At 47.3% G+C, this 22,887-nt stretch overlaps 6 protein-coding genes across 7 annotated transcripts; 4 read left to right on the top strand and 2 right to left on the bottom strand.

Annotated features, from left to right (window-relative positions):
* LOC115758367 lies at positions 1–2,837 on the top strand. The gene is made up of 4 exons (XM_030698955.1): positions 1–91; positions 145–236; positions 739–1,027; positions 1,091–2,837. The coding sequence occupies exons 1-4, from the start codon at positions 84–86 to the stop codon at positions 2,775–2,777; spliced, it is 2,076 nt and encodes a 691-aa protein (XP_030554815.1). The 5' UTR covers positions 1–83; the 3' UTR covers positions 2,778–2,837.
* Positions 2,838–3,154: 317 nt separating this feature from the next.
* On the top strand, positions 3,155–6,225 carry LOC115758369 (PI-PLC X domain-containing protein 1). Of its 2 annotated transcripts, none has more exons than XM_030698957.1 (4): positions 3,155–3,420; positions 4,408–5,580; positions 5,639–5,912; positions 5,977–6,225. In XM_030698957.1, exons 2-4 carry the CDS (start codon positions 4,617–4,619, stop codon positions 6,212–6,214), a joined length of 1,476 nt encoding a protein of 491 aa, XP_030554817.1. In that variant the 5' UTR covers positions 3,155–3,420; positions 4,408–4,616; the 3' UTR covers positions 6,215–6,225. The 2 variants fall into 2 exon arrangements, with proteins under 2 accessions (XP_030554817.1, XP_030554818.1); XM_030698958.1 differs by lacking the exon at positions 3,155–3,420 and adding an exon at positions 3,505–3,640.
* A 552-nt stretch (positions 6,226–6,777) lies between these two features.
* Positions 6,778–11,692, bottom strand: LOC115758368 (large neutral amino acids transporter small subunit 1). Its single transcript, XM_030698956.1, has 8 exons — positions 11,608–11,692; positions 10,350–10,678; positions 9,365–9,560; positions 8,499–8,601; positions 8,162–8,429; positions 7,424–7,748; positions 7,124–7,248; positions 6,778–7,062 (listed from the first exon to the last, which is right to left on the bottom strand). The coding sequence occupies exons 2-8, from the start codon at positions 10,565–10,567 to the stop codon at positions 6,789–6,791; spliced, it is 1,509 nt and encodes a 502-aa protein (XP_030554816.1). The 5' UTR covers positions 10,568–10,678; positions 11,608–11,692; the 3' UTR covers positions 6,778–6,788.
* A 627-nt stretch (positions 11,693–12,319) lies between these two features.
* LOC115759289 (60S ribosomal protein L7-2) lies at positions 12,320–13,312 on the top strand. Its single transcript, XM_030700190.1, has 3 exons — positions 12,320–12,412; positions 12,477–13,125; positions 13,188–13,312. Exons 1-3 carry the CDS (start codon positions 12,402–12,404, stop codon positions 13,299–13,301), a joined length of 774 nt encoding a protein of 257 aa, XP_030556050.1. The 5' UTR covers positions 12,320–12,401; the 3' UTR covers positions 13,302–13,312.
* A 42-nt stretch (positions 13,313–13,354) lies between these two features.
* Positions 13,355–18,332, top strand: LOC115759288 (WD repeat-containing protein on Y chromosome). Its single transcript, XM_030700189.1, has 6 exons — positions 13,355–14,048; positions 14,292–15,531; positions 15,589–16,019; positions 16,084–16,282; positions 16,872–17,072; positions 17,294–18,332. The coding sequence occupies exons 1-6, from the start codon at positions 13,439–13,441 to the stop codon at positions 18,315–18,317; spliced, it is 3,705 nt and encodes a 1,234-aa protein (XP_030556049.1). The 5' UTR covers positions 13,355–13,438; the 3' UTR covers positions 18,318–18,332.
* Positions 18,320–22,821, bottom strand: LOC115759286 (rab3 GTPase-activating protein regulatory subunit). The gene is made up of 7 exons (XM_030700188.1): positions 22,731–22,821; positions 22,371–22,668; positions 20,550–22,319; positions 20,148–20,489; positions 18,934–20,077; positions 18,673–18,870; positions 18,320–18,605 (listed from the first exon to the last, which is right to left on the bottom strand). The coding sequence occupies exons 1-7, from the start codon at positions 22,804–22,806 to the stop codon at positions 18,429–18,431; spliced, it is 4,005 nt and encodes a 1,334-aa protein (XP_030556048.1). The 5' UTR covers positions 22,807–22,821; the 3' UTR covers positions 18,320–18,428.
* Positions 22,822–22,887: the final 66 nt, after the last annotated feature.

The raw sequence follows: 22,887 nt of genomic DNA, 5'->3' as shown, positions 1-22,887 counted from the left end.
GAACGGGCGTTTTAAGTGATAGACAAAGGCGAAATCAACAACAATATATAGACTATATATACATCAGCGTAGAATCGTAGAAAATGGAAAGGTATAGTATAATATATCACTGCTTAGCCATTTATAATAGTTCAACTCTTACAGCATTTGGCAGGAGAGCATATCGTTTTTAAAGACCCTGCTGTGCTTTATGGTGGCACTTATGCTGTTGCCATTGTTGCTGCTATCATTTGTGTGTAAGTAATAAAGTTTTCCGATCAATAAACGGGCACTCGCTGACCCAGATGGGGCCATTAATCAAATAGATCAAACAGGCCGGCTATAAATAAACGAGGCATGGGTTGACTAACCGCTCATTCAGCCAAAGGATGCAACGGGTCAGATGCGCCAGCATTATGGGATTCGCATCAATAGCCGTGTAAGCGATAAGGGATGGAGTGGGGGCCGCACTACCATACGCTCATGCCATTGATAAGCTTTGTTTATAAATAATATAGCCGAACAATGCGTCGCTGATTACCTGTTGCACCTTTGCGGAACCCAGACGAGCGACCGACCAGCCTGAACCTTGACCAACCGAATTACTCATAAAAATTTGCCAACGATAAGCCGCAACGTTTGATTTTTATGGGGCGGGTGCGCGATTTGAGTCTTATTCGTGGAACAAGCGCATTATCGGCATGATTAGGTCTATATAGTATCGCTTACATCTCTCTTTAATTTTTGTTTTCTTTACAGGCGCGCATTTAACCAACGAGCTGGCCAACTATGTGCTGAGCATCAAGTATCCCAATCTGACCATATGCAAGTCCAAGAAGATTCGTACACTGATCGATACGCCCAAGAATGCGGGCATCTTTCACTTTCTGCTCCAGGTGGAGGGCAACTGCGATTTTGAGCGCATCAAGCGTGCATATGCGCTGCAGCTGACCGAGCTGAAGGACAAGACGGGCATGATCAAGTTTCCCAAGCTGCGCCAGAAACTGGTCACGTGCTGGGGCCACTATGCTTGGGTCAACGATAACAGGTGAGCCAAAGCACAGCTTCCAAAAGGAACTACTAAGAGCCAGCTGCCATTCTCTACTTGCAGCGGATTCAACATCAACAACCACGTGGTGCTCAGCACGCACCGATATCGCGGACGTCCTGTGAACGAGTCGAATATCCAGGAGCATGTTAGTGAGCTGGCCGCCAAATACATACCCTCAGATTTGCCGCAGTGGCAGGTGACGGTCATACCCAACTCGGACCCGGCACAGCCCTACTATATACTGATCAAGGTGCATCACCTGATCATTGCCGAGGAGGAGGACTTGCATGTGGGCGAGATGCTTTTGCTGCAGGACACCGAACGCAAGCCGATTGTCAGCCTGCAGGATGCAGGCCTCGTTCGGCCAGCGGCCACCAAGCAACTGTCGCACTTTGTGCGTCAGCCGGAGCATATAAGTAAGCTGGTGAATCATGTGCTGCATCTTGTGAGCTGTCGCTGGCAGCAGTTTATCTACGAATTCGAATCTCTGGACACACCGGACGGCGTCAAAGCGCATCCGGATGCACGCAATCTCAGCCAGCTGCTGTCCCTGGTTCTCATCGTGCTGGTCAACGTGTGCCTGGGCTATTGGCGCACTCGCGCTATGCGTCGCAAATGGCAGCGTCGCTCGCCCGGCTATCGCAATGATCTGGGTCTGCTGCAGACTCTGTATCTTCTGCTGCAGCACGAGCTGGAGCAGCGTAATCTCAGCTGGGCGGTGGCACGTGCCGCACTGGGGCATAGCCTGCAGCCAGCCAATATAGCCAAGGCTTGGACGCGCCTCGTCTGGCAGCAGGCACTGCATCACATCATCCTCTTGCCCTACCACATCTACTGTGAGTTGCTGGCGCTGCGCGACGTTGTGATCCGGGGTCAGACCACGTACAGCACCACCTACTGTGCCCGGCTGCATCTGTATGTGCCGCTGTTGATTTATGCCCAGCTGGAGCTGTGCAAGATCTGCTATGAACTGTTCAAGGCACCGCGTAACATATATGAGGTTCTCTTTGTGCAGCCCACCAAGGAGCTGAACATCCTGCACAAGAAGTCCTACGCTGGCCGCAAGATTGTCTCCTTTAGCCGTTCCATCGATGGCGCCCTGCTTCGCGAACGTCATCAGCATATGTTTGGCCAGAAGCTACGCGAATCCGACTTCAGCTTGGCCTGCCTGGCTGGCGCTGTCTATGATTACTTCAATACCTTCTCTGATACTGCGGCGGTGCCGGCGTTGCTGAACACAACTTGTCGCACCATATCCAAGGGTTATTTCACCGATCGCAGTGGCGATAAGTCGTCGCACATTGGCGGTGTGGTCTTTCTGCAGCTGCCACTTGGTTCACCCGACGCTTTGAAGGCGCATCAGCTGCATGCGATTGTGGAGCGCATACGCAGGCAGCAGATCATGATCTATTTGGCCTCCATAGGACAGACCAAATACAGTCTGCTAACGGCGCTGCTGCCCCATGTTCTTACCAAGATCTTCATCAACTTTTTCTCATATAACTTTCCCGTTACCATAACGGAGATCTATGGTGCAGCGGATACACAGTTTCAGGCTGCCTGGGGGCAACGGGTGCAGGATGTACTCCTATTTCGACCACCTCAATCAAAGACTTGTCTCTCCCTGAATCTGCATCGATTTGGAGACAAGTATAGGCTAGCCATTATGGCTGATACCCATCTGGCTCCGGATCACACGATACTTACACAATCCTTTGAGCGTTATATGGAAACGGTGACATTGTAAGACCCATCACTGTATGCCATAGCCCATTAAAAGTGCATGTAAAAATAACGCTGATTTAATCTATATACATAAAACCGTTTGAGCGCGTGACTGATTGACTGACTGACTGGATTCTGATTTAAATCGAATCAGATATCGAACATAACATGCGCGAGTCAAAGTTTATATGTATACATATCTATTTACAAAAACCCATGGAATACGCTTTGCGTATTATTTTGAATGTTTGAGAAATTGCGCGCGCTATTTAGCGCCATTCACACAAAAGTATCCATTCGCTGGCATGCACGGCTATTCACACATAATGAGCGCGCAAAGTTGTGAATGGCAATTGGGTTTGACAGTAAAGCTGTCGGTATTTTCAAAATTGACTGCGTTGAGCTTAGTTCGTAATGGAAAATTAAATGAAGAAAACGCAAATAAAAACCCTAGAATGAAAGCTGCAAGAAAAGGCAGCATTGTGGAAGCCCTATTACCGTTTTTGTAGTGGAGTTAACACGTAGGCGCCAAATACAAACAGAAAGTTTGTATTACAAAGCGCACACTCAATCCATTGCTCGATGGGCTTCAGCTTTCAGTCGCACAGTAAAGCCGGGTCTTGAAGGTCGTACACCCGGGCTACTCGACCGTCGTTCTTTGCCGCGTAAGCGATAATCATATACAGTCGGAGCTAGTGATAAAAGCTAAGCCAGTGCCAGGTCGAAGACAAATTGCCCTTGTTTTACACGTGACTCGTAATTAATTATGACAGCCGGATTTAATCACAATTGAAGCAATTAGCTTTCGTTGTTGATAATCAAATACAAAACATAAACAAACATCGCAATTAGAACATCAATTACAGAATTCGAATTCAAATCTTTGTACGTAGCATGCAATTTGTTATGTTCTTTGTTCTCGTTCCGTCTGTCCATATCAAGTATGTGATCTAATCAAAGCTTGTTACAATTTCGCTGAGTTTGTAGAGAGCGTTAGACAATAGACAAAGTTAATGTAAAGTTCGCACAACGAAGTGAAGTGCGCGTTCATATTTGAATTAATAGAACATCCGGCTTATAGAATGAAACAAAAAAAAGTTTATTAGTATGAAAATAAATTTGAATTAAACACTCCGGTCCCGTAAACGGTACCAGAAAGATGATATTTCCTGAAACTATTGTAAAGGGTATAATGTTTTTGAAGAAATGTATGTAACTGATAGGAAGAAGCACCTTGGACCCCAAAATATGTATAGTCCCGATCAGAACGACGAACTATATTCGAAGATTATAAGAAATAAATACGCCCAACTGTGTAGAAAATTCTCTTATAATATACACAGATTAGGAGAATTGAACATTTTCCAGAACTCCCTTTAAAATTGAAAGAAAAAACTCTGCGCTGTCATATAGATAAACAGATTTACCTGCCATATTTGGAACGGGCCTTGTAAATTTTAAAGGGATCGGATGATAGAAACTAAAGCTATATATATATTCAAGACTTTATGTTCCGTATTTTGTCGCACTGCATATTCAGGGTATCTGCTAGTCGGTCACTCCCGAGTAGAGCACTCTTATTTGCTTTTCGTTTCCTTTTGTTTATGGCACTATTGTTTCTTATATGGCAATATCGGCACTTATGTACATAGGCACCTCGAGGTTTCCAGCGCCGGGCGTCGCATTTGCTTTCCAATAAGAACACGCTCAGCACGCTCGTCGGCAACAGTTGATCTTCGCGAGACACTGACGCAGCCAATTTTCTCGGAACGCAGCTCGAGTCTCGCCTGAGCGTGTGTCTGATGTGCGCTGATTAAGCTTAAACGCAATCAAATCGAATTAGCGATAATTCAGAGCAGAAATGTTGCAACGGATGTTAATTTTGCTGCTCTGCATCTGCCCCGCCTGGACTCAGGAGCAGCCAGTGCTTACCCTGGGCGCCTCTCGCCCGGCTACGGATGCGCTGAAGCTGTGGCTAACGATAAGCGCACGCAAACGTTTCCTGGAAGTCAGCTGGAAGCATGCGCCGGCACGGGACGGCGATCAGGTGCTACTTACTGTACAGGATCCGCACAGCTTTGAACAACGTACCCTGCCCACGGGCACTCCCCTAGCCGCCTTTGGCAGAGACACCGGCAGCGACAGCAACAGCGATAGCGAGGAGAGCAGCGGATCTGGTGCTGACCAAGTGGCATATGTTCCCTTTCACGGCTACACCAGCACGCCCGGCTCAGTCGCCAAGGCTAAGAGTGCGAGCCTGGCGCGCCAGCACTGGATATCCAATGGTGGCAACAACGAGATCGTGGCCGCCATCAAGCCCAGCCTGTCCGCGCAGTGGTTTACCACGGGCGTGCCCTTTGATTATGCGCTCTCCCATAATGTGACCGCGCAGAGCGCCTGCTACGGCTACTGGGCCAGCTATATAGATGCTCAGGGACGGATACTGGCCAAGAGCTGCGTGCGTGCCTACCCCCGCTGGATGCATGAGCTGCGTGACGTAGTGGGTGATCTGCGGCTGCGTGATCTCTTCATACCCGGCACACACGACTCTGGTTCCTATAGACCAAATTTTGATCCACTGCTGCGCGAGAGCTTGGTAACTAAATATGCACTCACCCAGGACGATGACATACGTGGCCAGCTGCTGCATGGAGCGCGCTATCTGGACATACGTGTGGGCTACTATCGACCCGCAGAGGATAAGTTTTTCATTTATCACGGAATTACAAAGCAACGTCCACTGAAAGAGGTCATACAGCAGGTCAAGGATTTTGTGCTGGAAACCAATGAGATTGTCATATTTGGGATCAAAGAGTTTCCCGTGGGTAAGTAAATGTCGAACCTCCCATTGAAAGTCAAAGTCTCAACCTTTTATGCTGACAGGTTTTGGAAAGAAACTGGGCGTGCATCGGCTGCTGGTTAGCTATTTGCGGGAGCATTTTGGTGATCTCATTGTCCATCCATCGCTGACCTGGCACGCCACATTGCGCGACATCTGGAAGCGGCAGCAGAATGTGATACTGGCCTACGATAACAATGAAATCGTGCAGGAGTTTCCACAGCTGCTCTTTGGCGCCGTGGATCAGCGCTGGGGCAATGTGCAGTCCTGGGCGCGTCTGGAGCGGCATCTGCGCTACATCAACGACTTTGATGTGTCGTAAGTGGAGGCAATTGCTGCTACTGCATTGACTACTTGTATAGCTTTATTTTACTACACACAGACGCTTCTCGAGCCGACCAGTGGTGGACATGGCTGAGCTGACGCCAGAAACATGGGATGTCATACTGGACAAGCATGGAGGTCTGCGCAAAATGGCCGACAATGTGAACTGGCGCATTTCACAGCTGTATCAAGATGAGCTGGGCGGGCATGCGAACATTGTAGCCGCAGATTTCATACGTGGCACCACGCTCGTGGAGACGGCCATCGAAATAAACAGGCGCAAGGTCGTGTACTAGGCTGAAGGTAGTTCCAGGCTATAATCTATAAGATCTACTTAAGAAAAGTCATCGCCATATAGACCCGAACAGCAAACAAATTCACAAAGCTGCAGTTTACATTCACGAATAACATTTATTAATTCCATTCGAATAAGCCATGTTTTACAAATTTTGTATATGTTTGGAGTTCAACTTGATAAATATGTTATACTTAAGAACTAGAGTTTTGCTTATAGATTAGTTTTCCCTAAAAGTGTCACAACTGAGGCAAGTACATACGTATACATATATATAAATCTGTATATATAAACTGTGTGAGAAATTCCCAATAACTGTGGATGCTTAGCAAATCAAGAGCTTTAGCTACTGCCAACACTTGAATTAGTACAAAAATAATACAAAAACTAAAAACTATAGCTAGCATAAGCTTTTCCTATTTGGATTTGAGGAATGCTAACGTCTGTGCGAAAATATCATACAAAATGTTTGGCGTGTTTTGAAGTGCCTTGGCTGGAGTTACGCATAAAATATCTGCTTTGTGTGGTAAAATGCATAGCATGGATGTGGGGGAGTGGGGTAGTTGGGGATTATATTACTTCAGCGACTCGTTGGACTCAATGATGGTTGTATTGAAAATAGCGCGGCATAGCTCTACCATGGCATTTGACAGGCGACCGTAGCAGCGGGGCTTCTGCTTCCAGGCAATGCACACATAGTAGAACGGAATGCCGGCCAATGTGATGGCGATGCCAATGAGCAGATTGGCAGGCTCCTTGAAATTGGGCAACAGCACCAAGGTGACGCAAATGGTCATAAAGAGGATGGGCAGCGCCAAATGCACTTTGATAGGCCGCGGCAGATCCGGTCTAAAAAGGAAAGTGTTGAGTCGTGTTAATATTTATTCAAATGATGCTGCAATTAACTTACTTTTTGTGGCGCAGCCACAACATGCCCGCTATGCTGGCCACCACAGAGAGCCACAGCACGGAGCTGAAGTAGTTAATCAGCTCGTACACATTATCGGTTAGGAGCATTAGCAGAGACATCAGACACTATAAGAAAGAATTGTTTATTTAGATAACCAATTTGGGTATTCATGATAGTTAGCTGCTAACTAGCTAGCTTTTGCGTTCACGAATGCATCAAAAGGCAATAAAAATTTAAGCAAAGCTGGCAAGTCAGCCGCCGGAGTAAATAGTCGTAGTTGCATTTAATCTAATGACTTACTGTAAATATCAGAGATGGTATCGGCGTCTGTTGCTTGACATGAAACAGTTGAAAGAACTTGGGCAGATGACCCTCCTGAGCGCCGGTGGCAAATAGACGAGCGGAGGTAAAGAGCACACCGTTGACGCCGCCAAATGTGCTCAGCGCCACGAAAATGGGCACCATAAAGGCCAGCGGTCCAAAGACCTTGTTGCCAAAGGTCACGGCAACAGCCAGCGAGCTAAGCATCTCCGGTTTAGAGACGACAGCGAAATAGGCTAGATTGACCAGCACATAGATGCCCGTGACCAGGGGCATGGCTATCCAAATGGCGCGTGGCAGATTTCTGGGCGAGCAGGGAAAGGGAGAAATAAACAAATAGATATTAGAGAAACCTTAAACGTGCCTGAAACACACTTGAAGATTTAAGCAGCCATATAGCACTTAAGTTGATTGCTGCGCCGCATGGGCAAATTGAATTCATTTGGAGGAAAGCACAAAACTTGGGCGCTTCAGCCACCCAGCCCCAACGCACAGTTACACGCACACACACACACGCACCCCAAGGACACTCAACAAGTGGGCGCCATCAACTTGTTGCTGTCTCCTGCTACGCATGACGTAAATGGCAAACAGTGCAAAAGCCATTTGTCTTCTCGTAAGGCCCATTTGCTTAGTCATGCACTCCCCAACCACGCAACCACCCACTCATTCATTCATTCATTCATTTATTTATTCTATGTGCCTTGTTAAGCTCACTTGTAGGGGTCCTGCAGCTCTTCAGTGACAAAGTTCAAATAGTTCCAGCCGCCAAAGGCAAACAAGCCCGAGTAGAAAGCGTAGCCTATGTTGCGTGTACTGTAACTACCCTCCCAGGGATTGGAAAAGTTGTCCAGCTTGCCAGTGGCCATATAATAAAGGCCAGCGAGTATTATCATTATCAGCGCCAGTAGCTTGCCCACCGTAAAAATATCCTGCACCTTCATGGACACCTTGACGGACATGCAGTTTATGGCTGTGAGCAGACCTAATAGCAGGAATAAGATATATATGAATATATATGTATTCAGCACTCGGATAGATCTCTTATACTCACAGAGGCAAACGGCAGCCAGCAGCTTGACTGCATTTTGCGGCGGATCGCAATCCTCGAAGAACGGTTTGGCCGCATAATGTGCAAAGGTAAGCGCAACAATTGTCTGAAAATAATAATTAATGTGTTATTTATTTTAAATCAAATTGGTTATGTAAAATATATGTATTGAACCTGACTACAAGAATTCGATTTACGGATCAATAGAACTACATTACTTTGGGTTCGACTCGTAAATCAGGGTTTCTGCGTTTTTGAACCGAGTTACTGGTTCAAACCCTGATATATATATTTTGAAAATTCTAACAATTTAATTTACAATCGCCCGTTGTACTGAAAATATTGCTGTCCGTACTTATTTTCATTAACAAAATACGGGCTAAATTTGTGCCCTACCAAAAGAGCCACACCCCTTTATAAGTTAGGGCTGGCGCTTCCTCAACGATTTTCATTTTGAACTAACCAGTTATGTTAAAAAGAAAGAAGCTAATACGATAAATTTTCTGATATAATGAAGTTCTTATACGAGAAATTGATTATTCTTAAAAAAAGCTACTTAATATTCAGTAAATTCATATTTCTTATACTAGCTGGAAGAGATTTCTACGTATTTTCAAATTCAACTGTGCCTACAACACACTCGTTATTCAGGTTCTTCAAGAAACAATTGCATTAATTCTCGTTTAGTGCAGCTGCTTTTACTTTTCTTGGGAGAAAGTTGTATTCACAGTCACAATTGAGCGCAATTCTGGTCGAAGGTTGACTCTTAATCAATTTATTTAACAATACAATACAATCAATCAATTCAATAATAGTAATAAATAAAGCGTTTAGATATTAGATGAAGTTAAAAAACTCGTTCAGCTCACCTGGGTTGTTGGCCTGATAATGAGCAGGGCAATCCATAGACGCAGAAAACCAACAAGTGGACCAAATGCGACCAAGAGATAGGCATAGTCGCCGCCGGATCTGGTGATGCTGGTGCCCAATTCGGCATAGCAAAGAGCGCCGATTGTTGAAAGAATGCCGCAGGCAGACCAAATCAAAAGTGAGCTTCCGACGGATCTGAAAGAGGCGAGCCGGGGGTCAGCGTACAACTGAATAAGTGGTCGAACAATGGACAGAGCGCGGCGTCGCTGCTTTCCGTTGGCTCCATTGGCTAAAGTGGTTCCACAAGGGAACCAAAACTTTCGCAGTATCACATAGTGCCCGAGTCTTCGTGTATGTGTGTGATGTGATGTGATGAGACGTGTTTATTTTGGGGCAGTTCGTTCTGTTGGTCTTGTAATTGTAGCACAGACTTCTCAAATACTTTCGAGCTGATGCAATAATTGTCAACGATTTCGCGATGACGACAAAATATTCTCAAGGGCGCCTGCCACAAGCAATATGAACATGAACAATAACAAGGCTTAATTACTTAGAGCCCATGCTCCCACCCACTGGCACCCCCCCCCCCCCCCTTACCACCCTCCCTCCCCCTGACTTGCAATTCAGCTCAATTGGCCGGCAAAAAGAAATGTTCCAATTTACTATAAATTAGCATGCTATTGACCTTTTTCTGGGCGGGTTCACGCTTTTAATGAACTTGTAAAAGTTCGGAATTCAATTGTTAATCAACGAAAGCTCCAACTATTCTTCAAGATCAGCACAGGATTACACAGATTATACAATTGATTCTTCTAATAGAAGCTGCAAAGGAGAAGCTTTGCTCGTCGCTCAGGACTCAGGGGTTATCATTCGCGACGATCAAGCTCATAGCTCCTTTTGAAGCTGGCATTAAGATTCCCACCTCTTTGATTCAGTTTTACACTTTCAAGTTAGAGAAGATCCATTTTGAGGCCCCGTACTCACTCCGTATAGTAGAAGACTCCGGTGGGTGCTATAAAAATGCCCGAACCAATAATGGTGCCCACAATAATGGCCACCCCGTTGATCAGCGTCAGTTTACGCTTGAGCACAATTTTCTCATCCTGGCCGACTGCTTCGGCTTCCTTTATCTCGGGAGTATGTCCATTGACGGCGGGCTCCACCAAGCTGGTGGATACCCCATTCGCATAGCGTTCGGTCATAGTGCAAAGGAGTCTTCTAACCTTAAGCACCTTATAGAATCGGCTCGATTCCAGATATTCCAGTTGTGGTTGGTACAAATAGTTACTCTACCTCGGGCGCTGACATTGCCACTTTAGAGAATAAATAATTATAAATTGGTAAAATTGTTTTATATCACAGAGGGTATTATAGTTCGATCACAAAACATGAAACGCATAGAAGGAAACATATCCGAACCGATAAAGAGAAATTTGGGAGCCTTAAGCTATCTGAGTGAAACTGGGGAGATATTTGAATTTGAAGAAAGTAAGTGTATAAGTCGGTGTCTGCTGGATCGGACAACTATATCATATTGGATAAAAACATCATTTCTGCATTTATGCGTTTCTGTTTTTTTAAGATATCTTGACCGCATAGCAATTACGTGTCTTACTGACATTTATGGTAAAACTTATCTATGTAATACAATATCTTGTTGGCAAAAAAAAAAACCGTTAAAACGTGAGTTTTTCAATAACAAAAACAAAAACTCGTTTTACAATTTTTTTGACCAATTGGAAAACAGGATAAAATCGTTTGCAAATTCAAATGTAATGAATATGTAAGAAAACTCTTGGTGGCTTTTTTATTGTTAGTCTAAGTAGAGTTTTCAGCTCTAATTATCATCCCGTTAGATAGTGAGAGTGTCAACAACTATGACGTAGTCGTTGTCAATTGAAGAGTATAACAGCCGCTCGTCTTGTCTACGTAGCACAACGGAGTCTAGCCCAAAACAATCACATAATTATTTATAACAACGTAAGAAATCGCGTTAAGAACGTAGTAAAACTTGTGAGGGCAATGCACGAGCTGTTGCGTGCCAAATATTTAACGATTTCGTCACACATTTGGAATTAATTGGAAACGCGCGTCGCGTGGCAATGGCCATAGTTGTAGTTTTTTCTCTTTTGCAGCTTTTGCTTATATGGCGTAATCTTTTGTTTATCTGCATTTTTGTGAGAACATTCGCACATATTGACATTTAGTGCACATTTGGCTCTGCTCGACAATATTGCATTACCATAAATTAAAACTAAATAGCGCGACACACAACAAATCCAGTCGAGCTACGCGTTGATACTGTTTCGCCAGTTTTGGCTACTGCAACGCGTTGGCATAGAGACCCGAGACCGGCATTTTAGCATTTTCAGCGCAAGCCCCCCAAAAATAAGGTGAGAGCAGTAGTAGAGATGGACTCGTGACAAGCACGAGCACGAAGCGAACTAAAACTATTAGTGGAGCGCAATTAATAATTTCTATCGCAAAATAAATTAAAAAAAAAAAGCGCATCAACATCTATATAACATTAAACAATTTCTATACAAAATATTATTATATCCATTTAAGTTTCAATATTTTTTTTTTATTGTCGACTTATGTCAATTTCGCGTTCGTGACACGCTTACTAGCCACATACGCAGCTCTAGCTAAGAGAGAGAGTGAGAGAACACTTTATCGAATTGAGTAATATGCGAAAGCGCCAAACCGGAAATTAAAAAGTGTTCCGGTGCCAATTCTATTTTCGTATGGTTACTTTTTTTATTTTAAATTAAACACATATTTGCAGACGGCTGACAATTCAGCCTCGGACTTTTATTTTAATCACGCTCATTGCAATGCAGATATAAACAGTATATAGGTTTTCGATTAATATCGTGATGTTCAACAATCGATATTATTTTTTATCTTATCGAAAATTTGCCATTCACATTGCTGTTGAAAATCTAAAAGGTTGGCATTCCTTTAGTTTTTGTTTTGATTGTGGACACACGTGTTTCGCGAATACTTTCTTGAAAAAAAGTTGAATTCCTCAATATGTCCGACAAGTAAGTGCTTATTAACTATATAGATTTTTGCAATATGAAATACGAAGTTATTTTTGCCTAACAGATATGCCGTGCCCAATAAATTACCTGGCAAAACGGTCTCGGTGCTTAAGCACCGCAAGAGGCGCATTCAGCAGGATCAGTCGGTTATTGAACAAAAGCGCACGGATCGCATTAAACGCATAAGGAACGCCCGCACACATCATAAGTTCAAACGCGCCGAGTCCTTCGTAATGGGCTACCTGAAGGCCGAACGCACATCCAAACGCATTAGGCAAACAATTCTACGCACAAATATTACAGAACAAAGCGCCAAAGCTGCTGCAGAAACGAATCCCAGACTGCTCCTAGTCATGCGTCATGCGGGTAAAAAGATCTTTGACAAAACCACCACAGAAATATTTAAAACGCTGCACATGGGACAAAGGCACAATGCCGTCTTTCTGGAGAACAGCAAGGAGAATCAATTGCTGCTGCGCGTTATCGAGCCCTTTGTGGTCTATGGCTTTCCTACGCTGAGCACCATACGCGAGCTACTGTTCAAGAAGGGTTTTGCGCGTATCGACGGTAAAAAGACGGCTATACAGTCGAACACCATGGTTGAGGAGCAGCTGGGCGATAAGGGTATTATCTGCTTGGAGGATATCATACATGAAATCTATACAGTGGGACCCAACTTCGACGCCGTCAAGGAATTTCTGTGTTCTTTTATGGTAAGTCGAGCTTAAACTTTAGCCAATACCTAATTGCTAATCCTTTTGTTTGTAATATGCAGCTATCAAGTCCCCGCGACGGCTGGAAGAAAAAGGTCTCCGTCTCGTTCAAGCGCGGCGGCGAGTACGGGGATCGTGGCAACGGCATTAATGAACTGGTTGCGCGCTGCCTCTAAAACTTTAACCTAGTAGACTTTTATGTAAAATCTTTAAAGCGAAAACTAAACCAGAAATATAGTTATATATAAATAAGTTTTAAAACACATATGCGTATTGCAAGTGCCAAGATATTGTTGTTTATTTCCTAAGAAACATGTCGCTTGTATATTTTGCCAGCGGGGACAGCAAAGCGGACATCGAATATCAGACAATCTCCTCGACTGCTACCCAGATTAGCCAGGAGCAATCGGAGCGACTGCACGACCGCATCTCCAAGGCCCAGTTACAGAAGCTGTACGAACTATTTAAATCAGCACCAGGTCAAGTGGTTGGCTGTGGAGATTTGCGACGTATGCTCGAGGATGTAGACATTACCTTTAACGATTTCGCCTACACGCGTCTCTTTCTAAAAATTAATCAGAATCATGATTTTATGGTGGACTGGAATGAGTTTGTCTCGTATCTAATATTCGGGTTTCAGGAGGAGGATCCCAGCAGCCAAAAGGAGGCACTTATTATGCCCATCTCGATGGCGCCAGTTGTACGCAAAACCGAGCACCGTTCAGCGGTCTGTTGCATAACATTGCTTAAGGTCAAGTCTGATCAGACTCCAATGGAAGAGATCACCGAATCAGCCAATTATTCTTTTGGTGGCGAGGACTCGCCCGAGAACTCGGGCATGTGGGTAACGGCCAGTCATGAGGGTCAATTGCGTTTCTGGAGCGCGCACATGGAGCCACTGCGTAGTGCCGTCTCCGAGAGCAGTAAGTATACGAGTATAGTAAAAGACAAAAGAGGATTGAACTTGAAATTTGGATGCTTTAATACACATTTACTTACCTTTATGTGATTGTCATAGTAGTCGATGACTTGCTGAATGACATGTCATGCTAGTCGTCTTTAAGGACATGTCTGTAACGTTGTCTTCCAGAAATTTTCAACTTGTTACAGGCTATCTCTGAGAGTTCGTTAGCTCAGTTAATTTTTAAGTTTCCTTTTAATCGCAGTTCACTTGAAGGTGCCCACCTGGATACTGGCCCTGCAGGCGCTGTCCGACGTGAGCATCGTGTGCACCTCCTCCACGGAGCGTGAATTGCGCTTCCATGAGACGATTGCCTCTACCTTTACGCTGCGCATGGTCATTCGCAGCCTGCCGTATGCTGTCTATTGCATGAGTTATGCCTTCTACAACAACGGCAAGACACACTCGAAGCTGGTGCTCGGAGATTATGCTGGCAATGTCCGGATCCTGTCATATTCACCATACCTGCGCGGTCCGTTCCAGGCGAAGCCCGGCGCGGCGCTGGTTGAGCTAGTTTGGGCGGATGTGCTGCGCGGCCGGATACCGCTGCTAATACCACGGGAATACATTAATCTGCACAACGAGCTCATCTCCTGCGTCTACTTCTCGCTGCACATGAACACGCTGTTCGCCTCGGCCGAGTACAGGAACACCAAAAAGTATCGTGGACGCTGCCCGGGCCTTATAATGGTCAGCAACGAGGATCGCAACAATTTTCGCATACCATTGGGCGTATCCGTGTTCTATGTGTCTGAGATCAAGAATATTTTGGTCACCGGTGGTCCGGATACCTTTGTGCGCATTTGGGATGTCTATATATCATCCGAGCCATCGGCCATTTTGACTGGACACAATGGCGGCATTGTGGCCGTCTTTGTGCAGCCGGAGGAGAATAAGGTGTACAGCGTGGACTATCATAAGATAATCAAAGTGTGGGATCTGCAGGAGCACACGCTGCTCCAGACCTATGGCGATCTGGTGCGCGTCATTCATCACAGCGAAACCGATATTAAATATTATTATCATTCGCATCTGCGGGAGCTAATGGTCGCCGGTCGCAAGCTCATCCAGATCAAGTGCTGTCCCCGTGTCCGGGTCGATCTCACCGATGGCAACACCCATGCCGCGCCCGTCTCCGTGGTACTCTATAATCGCCTGTTTCGCAACATTGTGACCTGCGGCCTGGATAGCTATATTATAGTGTGGGATCCGTGGACGGGTCGTCGCAAGATCATCATGAAAAACTGTCACACCAAGATGATTTACGGGGAGACCATTGACATTGAGATTACGGCTGCCTGCTTCGATCCGCTGGAGCAGTTCCTGTTGACGGGCGCACGCGATGGTTCGCTCAAGATTTGGAACTACAACAATGCTGTCGTGGTGCGCAATATGAGCATTCAGCCGGACCAGGAAGTGACCGCCGTTATCTGGGTTGTAGATCGGTAAGTTATATACAAATATTACCCGGCCGTATATAATCCTTGTACTTCCGCTTCCAGTATACTGGCCATGGGCTGGGACCGACAGGTGACCGAGTTCAATGATGTGGAGGGTCGCGAATATGGCGATCCAAAGAAGTGGGCGAAATTCCATACGGACGATATCACCTGTGCCGATGTCAAGCTGGGCGAGGGCGTGGTCACGGCCACTTACTCTGGCGAGATCATCTTCTGGAAGCTGGAGACGGGCCAGCCGTATCGACGCTACAATGTCATGGATCCCAGTCGCTTTATTGAGCTAAAGCTGAATGCTGAGGAGGAGAAATTAACGCGACGCAGCAAACGCATGTCCTCACTCATAGGCGTAAATAGACGAAGCACTTCCGTGCAAGCCGTTAAGCCGGATGAAATCAAGGATTATGGAGCCAATATACCTGTTTCCGTGCAGGCTGTGCTCTTTCTGCAGCGACGTCCAATGACCAAGGAACATGGTAAGTTAACTCCCCAACCAACATCTCCAACATTCGCTCAACATCTCTTCTTAACATTGTCCAGGAAGCGTCTTTATCTCCCTGGATACGGGCACCATTCAGGTCTATTCGCATCATCAGCATGGCGGCTATATTAAGCAGTTTACGGCCGTCCACAAAACAGGCGACTGTGTGCTGACCATGGCCACAGATCGCAAGAATCGATTCCTCTATACGGGCACAGCCTTTGGTTACATCAAGGTTTGGCATATTGTCAATTATTGGTAAGTAATCGGTTGTAATGGGGATTGTAAGATTAGACTCCGATTCCAACCGATCCCTTATTTAATTGAACAAAAATGTTGGTGATTCATGTTATTAAATATAGCATAAATATGTTAATAACAGTATATAGGAAAAAGGTTAACATAGCTAACCATACATGTTAATGTGACTCTGTTAATGTTAACATAAATGCAAGTAACAGCAGCTTTACAGCTGCACACTTAAGAAATGGTAGAATCGGACTTCCCAATGATTCTTCTGCCATCTTCAAACCTCTATCATTTAATGCGAGCAATCACTGTACCAAAGAAACATAAAGAAACCACAAAAATTGACTCTAACGACACGACTCATTATCTTACATGTGTATCAACTTGTAGACCAAGTCATCCACCCACAAATTCCTTTGGCAGGCCTTGCGTGTCTCGCCGAATTCCAAACAAACTGGGTTTTTTTTGGCAACAAATAAATAAATAACTCATAACTAGAACTGGCGGGGGCGAAGGCAAGGACTTAATAAAGACAGACATTCCACTGTCATTTTGCTGAGGAACCTTACTAAAGCTCAACTCTAACACTCTTATCTAGCATACCGAAGGCGGAGCAGACGCATGTGTGCATGCCCAGACTGCGACTGGAATTTATATTCCTGCGAAAGGAACTCTTCTTGACGCGCGCCAAGCGTATGGTACGTTTTCAACCGGAGCCCATGCTGGTTAGCTCTTACAAGGGACACCTTAAGGCCATAAATTCCATACGTTTCATCAATTTGCCAAAGATCATATTCAGGTATGTTCTTTGAATGATTAAAAAGTCTGTAAACATATTCTGAGACATGGCTTACAAATTGTGTCCGGCACATTTGTGTCCACATTTGTCAGTCCAGGTTCCGGCTTAAAAATCAGTTTCCTAAATTCGACCCAGCTTTGAATTTAACGAAACCCCCAGGGTCTCTTAATAAAAACCCCCAACTTTAATCCTTGCTCTTCCCAACATTTTCTCTTTCACAGTGGCAGCCACGACTATTCGTGCCGCCTGTGGACGCAAGGAGGTCGCTACCTGGGCACTCTGGGCACTGTGCTGCCCTGGTCGAAACTGACACCTTTCGAGCGCGCTGGCGAGGATAATCGCGCCTATCGCCTGCCGCCGGATATCAAGAAGGTGGCCAGTTCCACAACACTCAAAGTTATCTCGGGCATACAGCATTCGTTCACGCTGAAGCGTCCCAAGGCGGCCGAAGAACGGGAGGAGGAGCGCGAAGTGGAGGACACGACCACCGATGTGAAGAATTTGTTTGAGCGACCGCTACGCGAGCCCATTCTGGGCAAGCACTTCCAGCTGCCCGGTCGCAGTGCCATCGAGCAGCGCATCGAGCTGGATACGACACAGCTGTATATTCCAGTGTACACGCATCTGCGTGTATATCCATCCGAGATGATGGAGGCTCTGCCGACGTCGCCAATTATTGGTCAAGTGAAAGCTGAGAACTATTTGGAGCATTATATGCCCGTGGTGGGCAAGGTGGATGTCAATACATCCGCCATAAACATAAAGGAGCCGCAGAAGCTGGAGCGCATCAAGGCTGGCGCCAACCTGGACCAACCGCGGGCTAGCGCTGGCTGGGGAAAGCCCAAGACAAGCTCAATTCTTGGCATACCCAGGGCAGGCTCCAGCCTAGGCAAAGCCAGGGCTAGCGTTAGCCAGGGCTCTCCCAAGGCTGGCGTTAGTTCAGGGTATGGCAAGGTTAGCGTTAGCCAGGGCTATCCAAGGGCTGGCAGCCCCAGGCCTCGCACTACTAGCCTGAGCAAGCCCAAGACCAGCTCCAGTCCAGGCAAACCTAAGGCTAGCTTCAGGCTAGGCAGTCCCAAAGCCGCCGCCAGCCTGGCCAAAGCCGACTCTAGCCCAGGTAGACTCAAGTCTAGCCCATCGAAACGCAGCTTCAGTCCAGGCAAAGCCAATGCCAGCTCAGGCAAAGCCAGGATTAGCTCTGTACTTGGCAAGCCTAAAGCCAAATCGGAAAGGGAAACCCATTAATCTTGAGTTTTAAATCTAGTCGAATGTGTTTATTTATTTGGTTCTCGATTTGGGGCATAAATATTTGGATGCACCTGCTCTGGGAATGAAATTAAAGTGAATTCAATTCCTTCATATCTGTAGCATGCGCACCGCATTGTACATCTGGGCGACGGTGATAAGGTGCTTGGACCCGGGCCGACTAAGGCATTTATAGGCATGGGCTATCAGCTTGTCCAGAAGGACCACATCAATCTCCTCCGGCTTGCTGGCGCTTATGGCAATGCTATGCTCCGTGCTGGCTTCCTTCTGCGGGGCGAAAAGGTTATGTTTGTGAGTTTAGTTCTATGCATGATAAAAATCTGAGCACACTTACCAGATTATCCAAATAGGCTAGCAGCTGGTGACCCACCGAGGCAATCTTGAGAAAGGCCGCCTGGCTGCCCTCCGCATAGAGATTTAAACGCCTGCCGGCAATTTCCAGCAGCAGAGGACCCAGCTCTTCATCCTCGCTAATGTCCTTCAGCAGCAGCTGCGCTTCTGCATCATAGCCAAAGGCGTACAGCTCCACCACCTGCAAAAGCATACACTAGTAGTTGGAATTCCAACTGGAATTGGTTGCTGCCGTTGGGCTCACCTGTTTGCGCAGTATGGGAAGCTTCTCCAGCCGCCAGCTGTCGGCAAGCGCACAAATCTTGGCCATATAGTAGACGTGATCGAGTATGTACAGCTGCTCCAGATCCTCGCGTATCAGGTCCATTGTGGCAGCGACCACGTTGCAGAGGAATTGGGTACGCTGCTCCTGCAGCACCAGATCTGGGGCGGGCAGCGTATAGGTCAGCTCCTTGTTGATATCCGACAGTAGCGCCTTGTTGGCCAGCGCATCGAAGAGTGTGGTCAGAGGACGTGACACGCGCAGCTGAAACTGGGCTATGAAATGTAGCACGCTGCAGAGCTGGGTGTGCAGCTGCAGCAGCTCCGGCAGCGCGTGATGCTGCTGCAGCGCCAGAAACTGCAGTGGCTGCTGCCCCTCGCTGAGCGCCTGCTCGAACTGCAGCTCCCGCTTGTGGTGCTCCAGCGAGCTGTTGAAATGCTCCAGGAACTCCAGGCACAGCTCGAGAAATTCAGGCACTAGGGCTGCAGACATGTCCAGATCCTGTTGGCACATCTTGTCCACCGGCAGGCGACCTACTTTCTGCATCAGCTTGGCCGCCGCCTGCAGTGGATACTTGAGCGTGGCATTCCATAGCAGGCAGCAGGTGCCATGTTTTAGCGCCAGATCTGGCGTGCGATATTCCTGTAGGCAACGCAATGCGGCGCGCATGTGCTCCAGCCCGGACAGCTGTTTGCTCCAGTGCACCATATGCTGCCAGGCCATCAGACTCAGCAGCACGCCCGACTCCAGGCTAAAGGGGAAATGCGCACGCAGCAGCGCCAGGCGCTCTAGCACAGGTTCCAATGGTTCGCTGGGTTTGCCCGCCTGCTCCATATTCTCAATTGCCGCTAGCTCCTCCAGCTCCTCCAGCTTCTTCTCCTGTTCCACTTTTTTCTGACTTACCTTGGTCTTCGATTTTGCCTTGACGTCAGGCTCATCATCCGTCTCGTTTCCTGGCGGAGTTATTTCCACAATTAAACGCGGATGCAGTCGCGAGCTGTTCAGCCACTTGGCTGTCAGCTCCGAGACAATGCCCTTGCCGCTGCTGAGAATGTTCTTCAAGCTGCAGTCGGGCTGCTCGTACAATAACTCTGGACCAATGGGTTCACGGCAGATCTTCGGCTGACTGCAGAAAGGAGGAGGGAAGCCGTTTATTGCTTGTTCGCGGCACACACTCAAACCTAGCCAAAGCTTACCCCAGTATCGCGCCCAGCACGGCCACATCTTCCAGCTTGCCAATGAGCAGGCCCCACTGTGCTTCATCATGTGATATGCTCTCCCAGCGTTCGTCCTCCTCCGTGGCGCTATCATCGCAGGAGCCGTCGCGTCGATTACGCCACAGCTGTGTGGCCACCATACGGCAGACAATGGCCACTAACAGACCAGAGAAGTGTTTGCTCTCCAGCAGCAGCTCCCGCACCTGCTGCCACCACGGCGAGATGGCATTGTAGGCATAGTCGTTGATATGCTCACCGGCCAGCTCGCAGATGACGCGCACCATGGACGCAATGCGAGACATATCCTCGACCACCTCATCACTGTGGGTGAGAAAAGCGAGTGTTAAAGCAGATAACTCTCGCATTCACTTGGCTACTTACCAGTTGTTATACTTGAAGGGCTTTTCCAGCCAAAAGTAGATGACTAGCATTAGTAGATCCTTGCTGGGAATGCACGCGTCGGTGGCCCACTGCTTAAACTGCTCTAGGCACAGGCCCTGGGCAAGGAAATGACCAAATAGATCAGAGCTAACGCTGCCATATTTATCCGACTTCGATGGCAGCAGTGTTACACAGTTGGGCGTATCGATGTTAAAGATGCTCAGATAATCCACAAACTCCTCCACTTTGTGTGCGTCCTGCAGCTGAAAGCTAACCTCACGCATTGGCGGTTTCTCCTCGCCATTTTCCAGCAGAATGACCAGCTGATTGATGGTCACCAAATCTGCGTCGGAGAGCTCGAGCAGCTCAACTGGCGGCGCAACGCTATCGCCGCACTGTTGCTGGGCACGACTCAGTGTCAGGTAAAGATCGGTCAAACGTTTGTAGTTGGCGATGTGTTGGAGAAACTCTTGGGTGGCGGCATCCTTCTCATGCGCCTTGGCCTGGCCAAGGGCATCAACAATGCTCTGAAACAATTCCGGCTGCAGGCGTTTGCTTTTTAGCAACATCTCGAGGCACTGCTGACGCACTTCCAGCGTTTCCAGCTCTCCAGCTAGCTGGGCAATCGCGGCAATCTGCTGCTGCCTGTCATCGCTAGAATGTGTCAGCGAGCGCAGTTGATTGCGCAGGCGGCGCAGCGAGTGTATATCCCGGGATGTTTGAGAATTGGTCTCGCTGAGTGCATAGTGGAATGGTATGTGCACCTCCTTCAGGCTGGCATCGCTGGGATCCAGAAATAGACAATGATTCAGATTGGGCGAGCGGCGCATCTGCACGCCTGGAGCGCCCAGAGGGCTATGATTATTGTATACCAGCTGGCCACTCTTGGACACATTAAATGCGGCCACTTTGGGCCCATTCTGCAGCGCCCATATGTCCAGGCAGCCTAGGCGCGGCGCATAGATGACCAGAAACAGCGCCTTGCGCTTGTGCGTCTTAATGCCACGCACAGAACGTTCCTTAATGGGCATAAAGGCGCACTGTGCATCCCGATAGCCCTTCCAGACGCGCAATATAATCGCCTGCTGTGTGTCCACCAACATCACGCGGTCCAGATTGTCCGTAACGGCGGCCAATTTACCGCCAGGCGCCAAAGCCAGGGTGAGCCCGTCACGTTTGCCATCGTACAGGCGGCAGCGTGTGCGCATGGGCGCCTCCTTGCTGGGCAGCGGCATCTGATCGGGCTGGTCTGCCGTTGCCTCCGGCGCGCGCCGGAAGAGGCCGCCCAGTAAATTTTTGTACGCCATGCCAATAACGTCTTTGGCCACCGCGCCCAGCGATACTGTCTTGTAGCCCTCCTCGGCCTCAAAGAAACCCAAATAAGGCTCCGCACCGGCAGCCAGCACCTGGGCACTTCGCATAGGCGTTGCCTGCACCTTGGCGAAGTAGCCAAACGCAATGCTTTGATTTACAATGTGATCATAGGTGGGCGATCGTTGATTTGTGACAATGACGGCATCATTAAGAATGGATTCGCGCTGGCGCTTGAACTTGTATTTCTGAAACGGCACCACATCAGCGCTGGGATAAACGCTACGCTCCAGAGCACTGCGCTGTATGGTCTGACGACAATTGGCCAGTATGGGCAATATGTCCTGGCCATTGATAAAGCACAAGCAGCTGCTGTAGACAATGTATAGCAAGGCATCGGCTTCTGAGTGACGCGCCGGCGACAACAATTTAATGCCCAAGACGGAATCCTCTTGGCAACTGGCAAGAGAAAGGATATTAATGAGTTAGCAATAAAGTTACATAGCTTACCATTGCGAGAATAGCTTAACACCCGTATCTGTGTAGAATATTACCATGCCGGAGGCCAGACCTACTGCCACGCAAGTCCACTCGATGTCTGTGGCACGCAGCATGGGCATGCAGAACAGACTGGTGACTATTTGATTGGGATCCTCTAGTTCGCCACACCAGCTGAGAGCATAAGTATTTCCATGCCCATGACTGTCCCAGCAGGTGGTCAAAAATGCCAGCTTTTCACCCTGCGCCAGGGCAATCGCCTCTCCAGTTGGTGACATGGCATAGTTGATGCCATTAAGCCAATTGTCGTCTGAGTTGGCATTAGGAAACAGTTAATAGGCGTATATTGATGCTCAATTCTTAAATTTTTACCATGACCAAGTCCAAAATATTCCTGAACCTTTCGAAAATCTAAAATATTTCCAAATGTTTTCACCTCGCAAGCCATTTTCCTTTGTTGTCATGCCACAGCTGAGTTAAAGTCAGAGTGGCCGGACTTGTGCAGCCGACAGCTGTTGATGTTGACGAA

Source organism: Drosophila novamexicana, unplaced genomic scaffold (genome assembly GCF_003285875.2).
Source record: "Drosophila novamexicana strain 15010-1031.04,08,12 unplaced genomic scaffold, DnovRS2.1 tig00000193-arrow-pilon, whole genome shotgun sequence".
In the NCBI taxonomy this organism is placed as follows: domain Eukaryota; kingdom Metazoa; phylum Arthropoda; class Insecta; order Diptera; family Drosophilidae; genus Drosophila; species Drosophila novamexicana.
Note: the sequence above shows the minus strand (reverse complement) of the source record. Positions and strands in the feature narration are given on the sequence as shown.

Bases quoted from the DNA above. Each gene is read 5' to 3' on its own strand.
- LOC115759288 (XM_030700189.1), top strand. From the start codon at position 13,439: ATGTCGCTTGTATATTTTGCCAGCGGGGACAGCAAAGCGGACATCGAA. The intron at 15,532-15,588 runs GTAAGTTATATA...TTCCGCTTCCAG, and splicing joins GTTATCTGGGTTGTAGATCG to TATACTGGCCATGGGCTGGG. The intron at 16,020-16,083 runs GTAAGTTAACTC...AACATTGTCCAG, and splicing joins TCCAATGACCAAGGAACATG to GAAGCGTCTTTATCTCCCTG.
- LOC115758367 (XM_030698955.1), top strand. The intron at 237-738 runs GTAAGTAATAAA...TTTTCTTTACAG, and splicing joins GTTGCTGCTATCATTTGTGT to GCGCGCATTTAACCAACGAG. The intron at 1,028-1,090 runs GTGAGCCAAAGC...CTCTACTTGCAG, and splicing joins GCTTGGGTCAACGATAACAG to CGGATTCAACATCAACAACC.
- LOC115759286 (XM_030700188.1), bottom strand. From the start codon at position 22,806: ATGGCTTGCGAGGTGAAAACATTTGGAAATATTTTAGATTTTCGAAAG. The intron at 22,669-22,730 runs GTAAAAATTTAA...ATGCCAACTCAG, and splicing joins ATATTTTGGACTTGGTCATG to ACGACAATTGGCTTAATGGC. The intron at 22,320-22,370 runs GTAAGCTATGTA...TTCTCTTGCCAG, and splicing joins GTTAAGCTATTCTCGCAATG to TTGCCAAGAGGATTCCGTCT.
- LOC115758368 (XM_030698956.1), bottom strand. From the start codon at position 10,567: ATGACCGAACGCTATGCGAATGGGGTATCCACCAGCTTGGTGGAGCCC. The intron at 8,430-8,498 runs GTGAGTATAAGA...TCCTGCTATTAG, and splicing joins GCTGGCTGCCGTTTGCCTCT to GTCTGCTCACAGCCATAAAC. The intron at 7,063-7,123 runs GTAAGTTAATTG...TTTCCTTTTTAG, and splicing joins TTGTGGCTGCGCCACAAAAA to ACCGGATCTGCCGCGGCCTA.
- LOC115758369 (XM_030698957.1), top strand. From the start codon at position 4,617: ATGTTGCAACGGATGTTAATTTTGCTGCTCTGCATCTGCCCCGCCTGG. The intron at 5,581-5,638 runs GTAAGTAAATGT...TTATGCTGACAG, and splicing joins GATCAAAGAGTTTCCCGTGG to GTTTTGGAAAGAAACTGGGC. The intron at 5,913-5,976 runs GTAAGTGGAGGC...TACTACACACAG, and splicing joins ATCAACGACTTTGATGTGTC to ACGCTTCTCGAGCCGACCAG.
- LOC115759289 (XM_030700190.1), top strand. The intron at 13,126-13,187 runs GTAAGTCGAGCT...TGTAATATGCAG, and splicing joins AATTTCTGTGTTCTTTTATG to CTATCAAGTCCCCGCGACGG.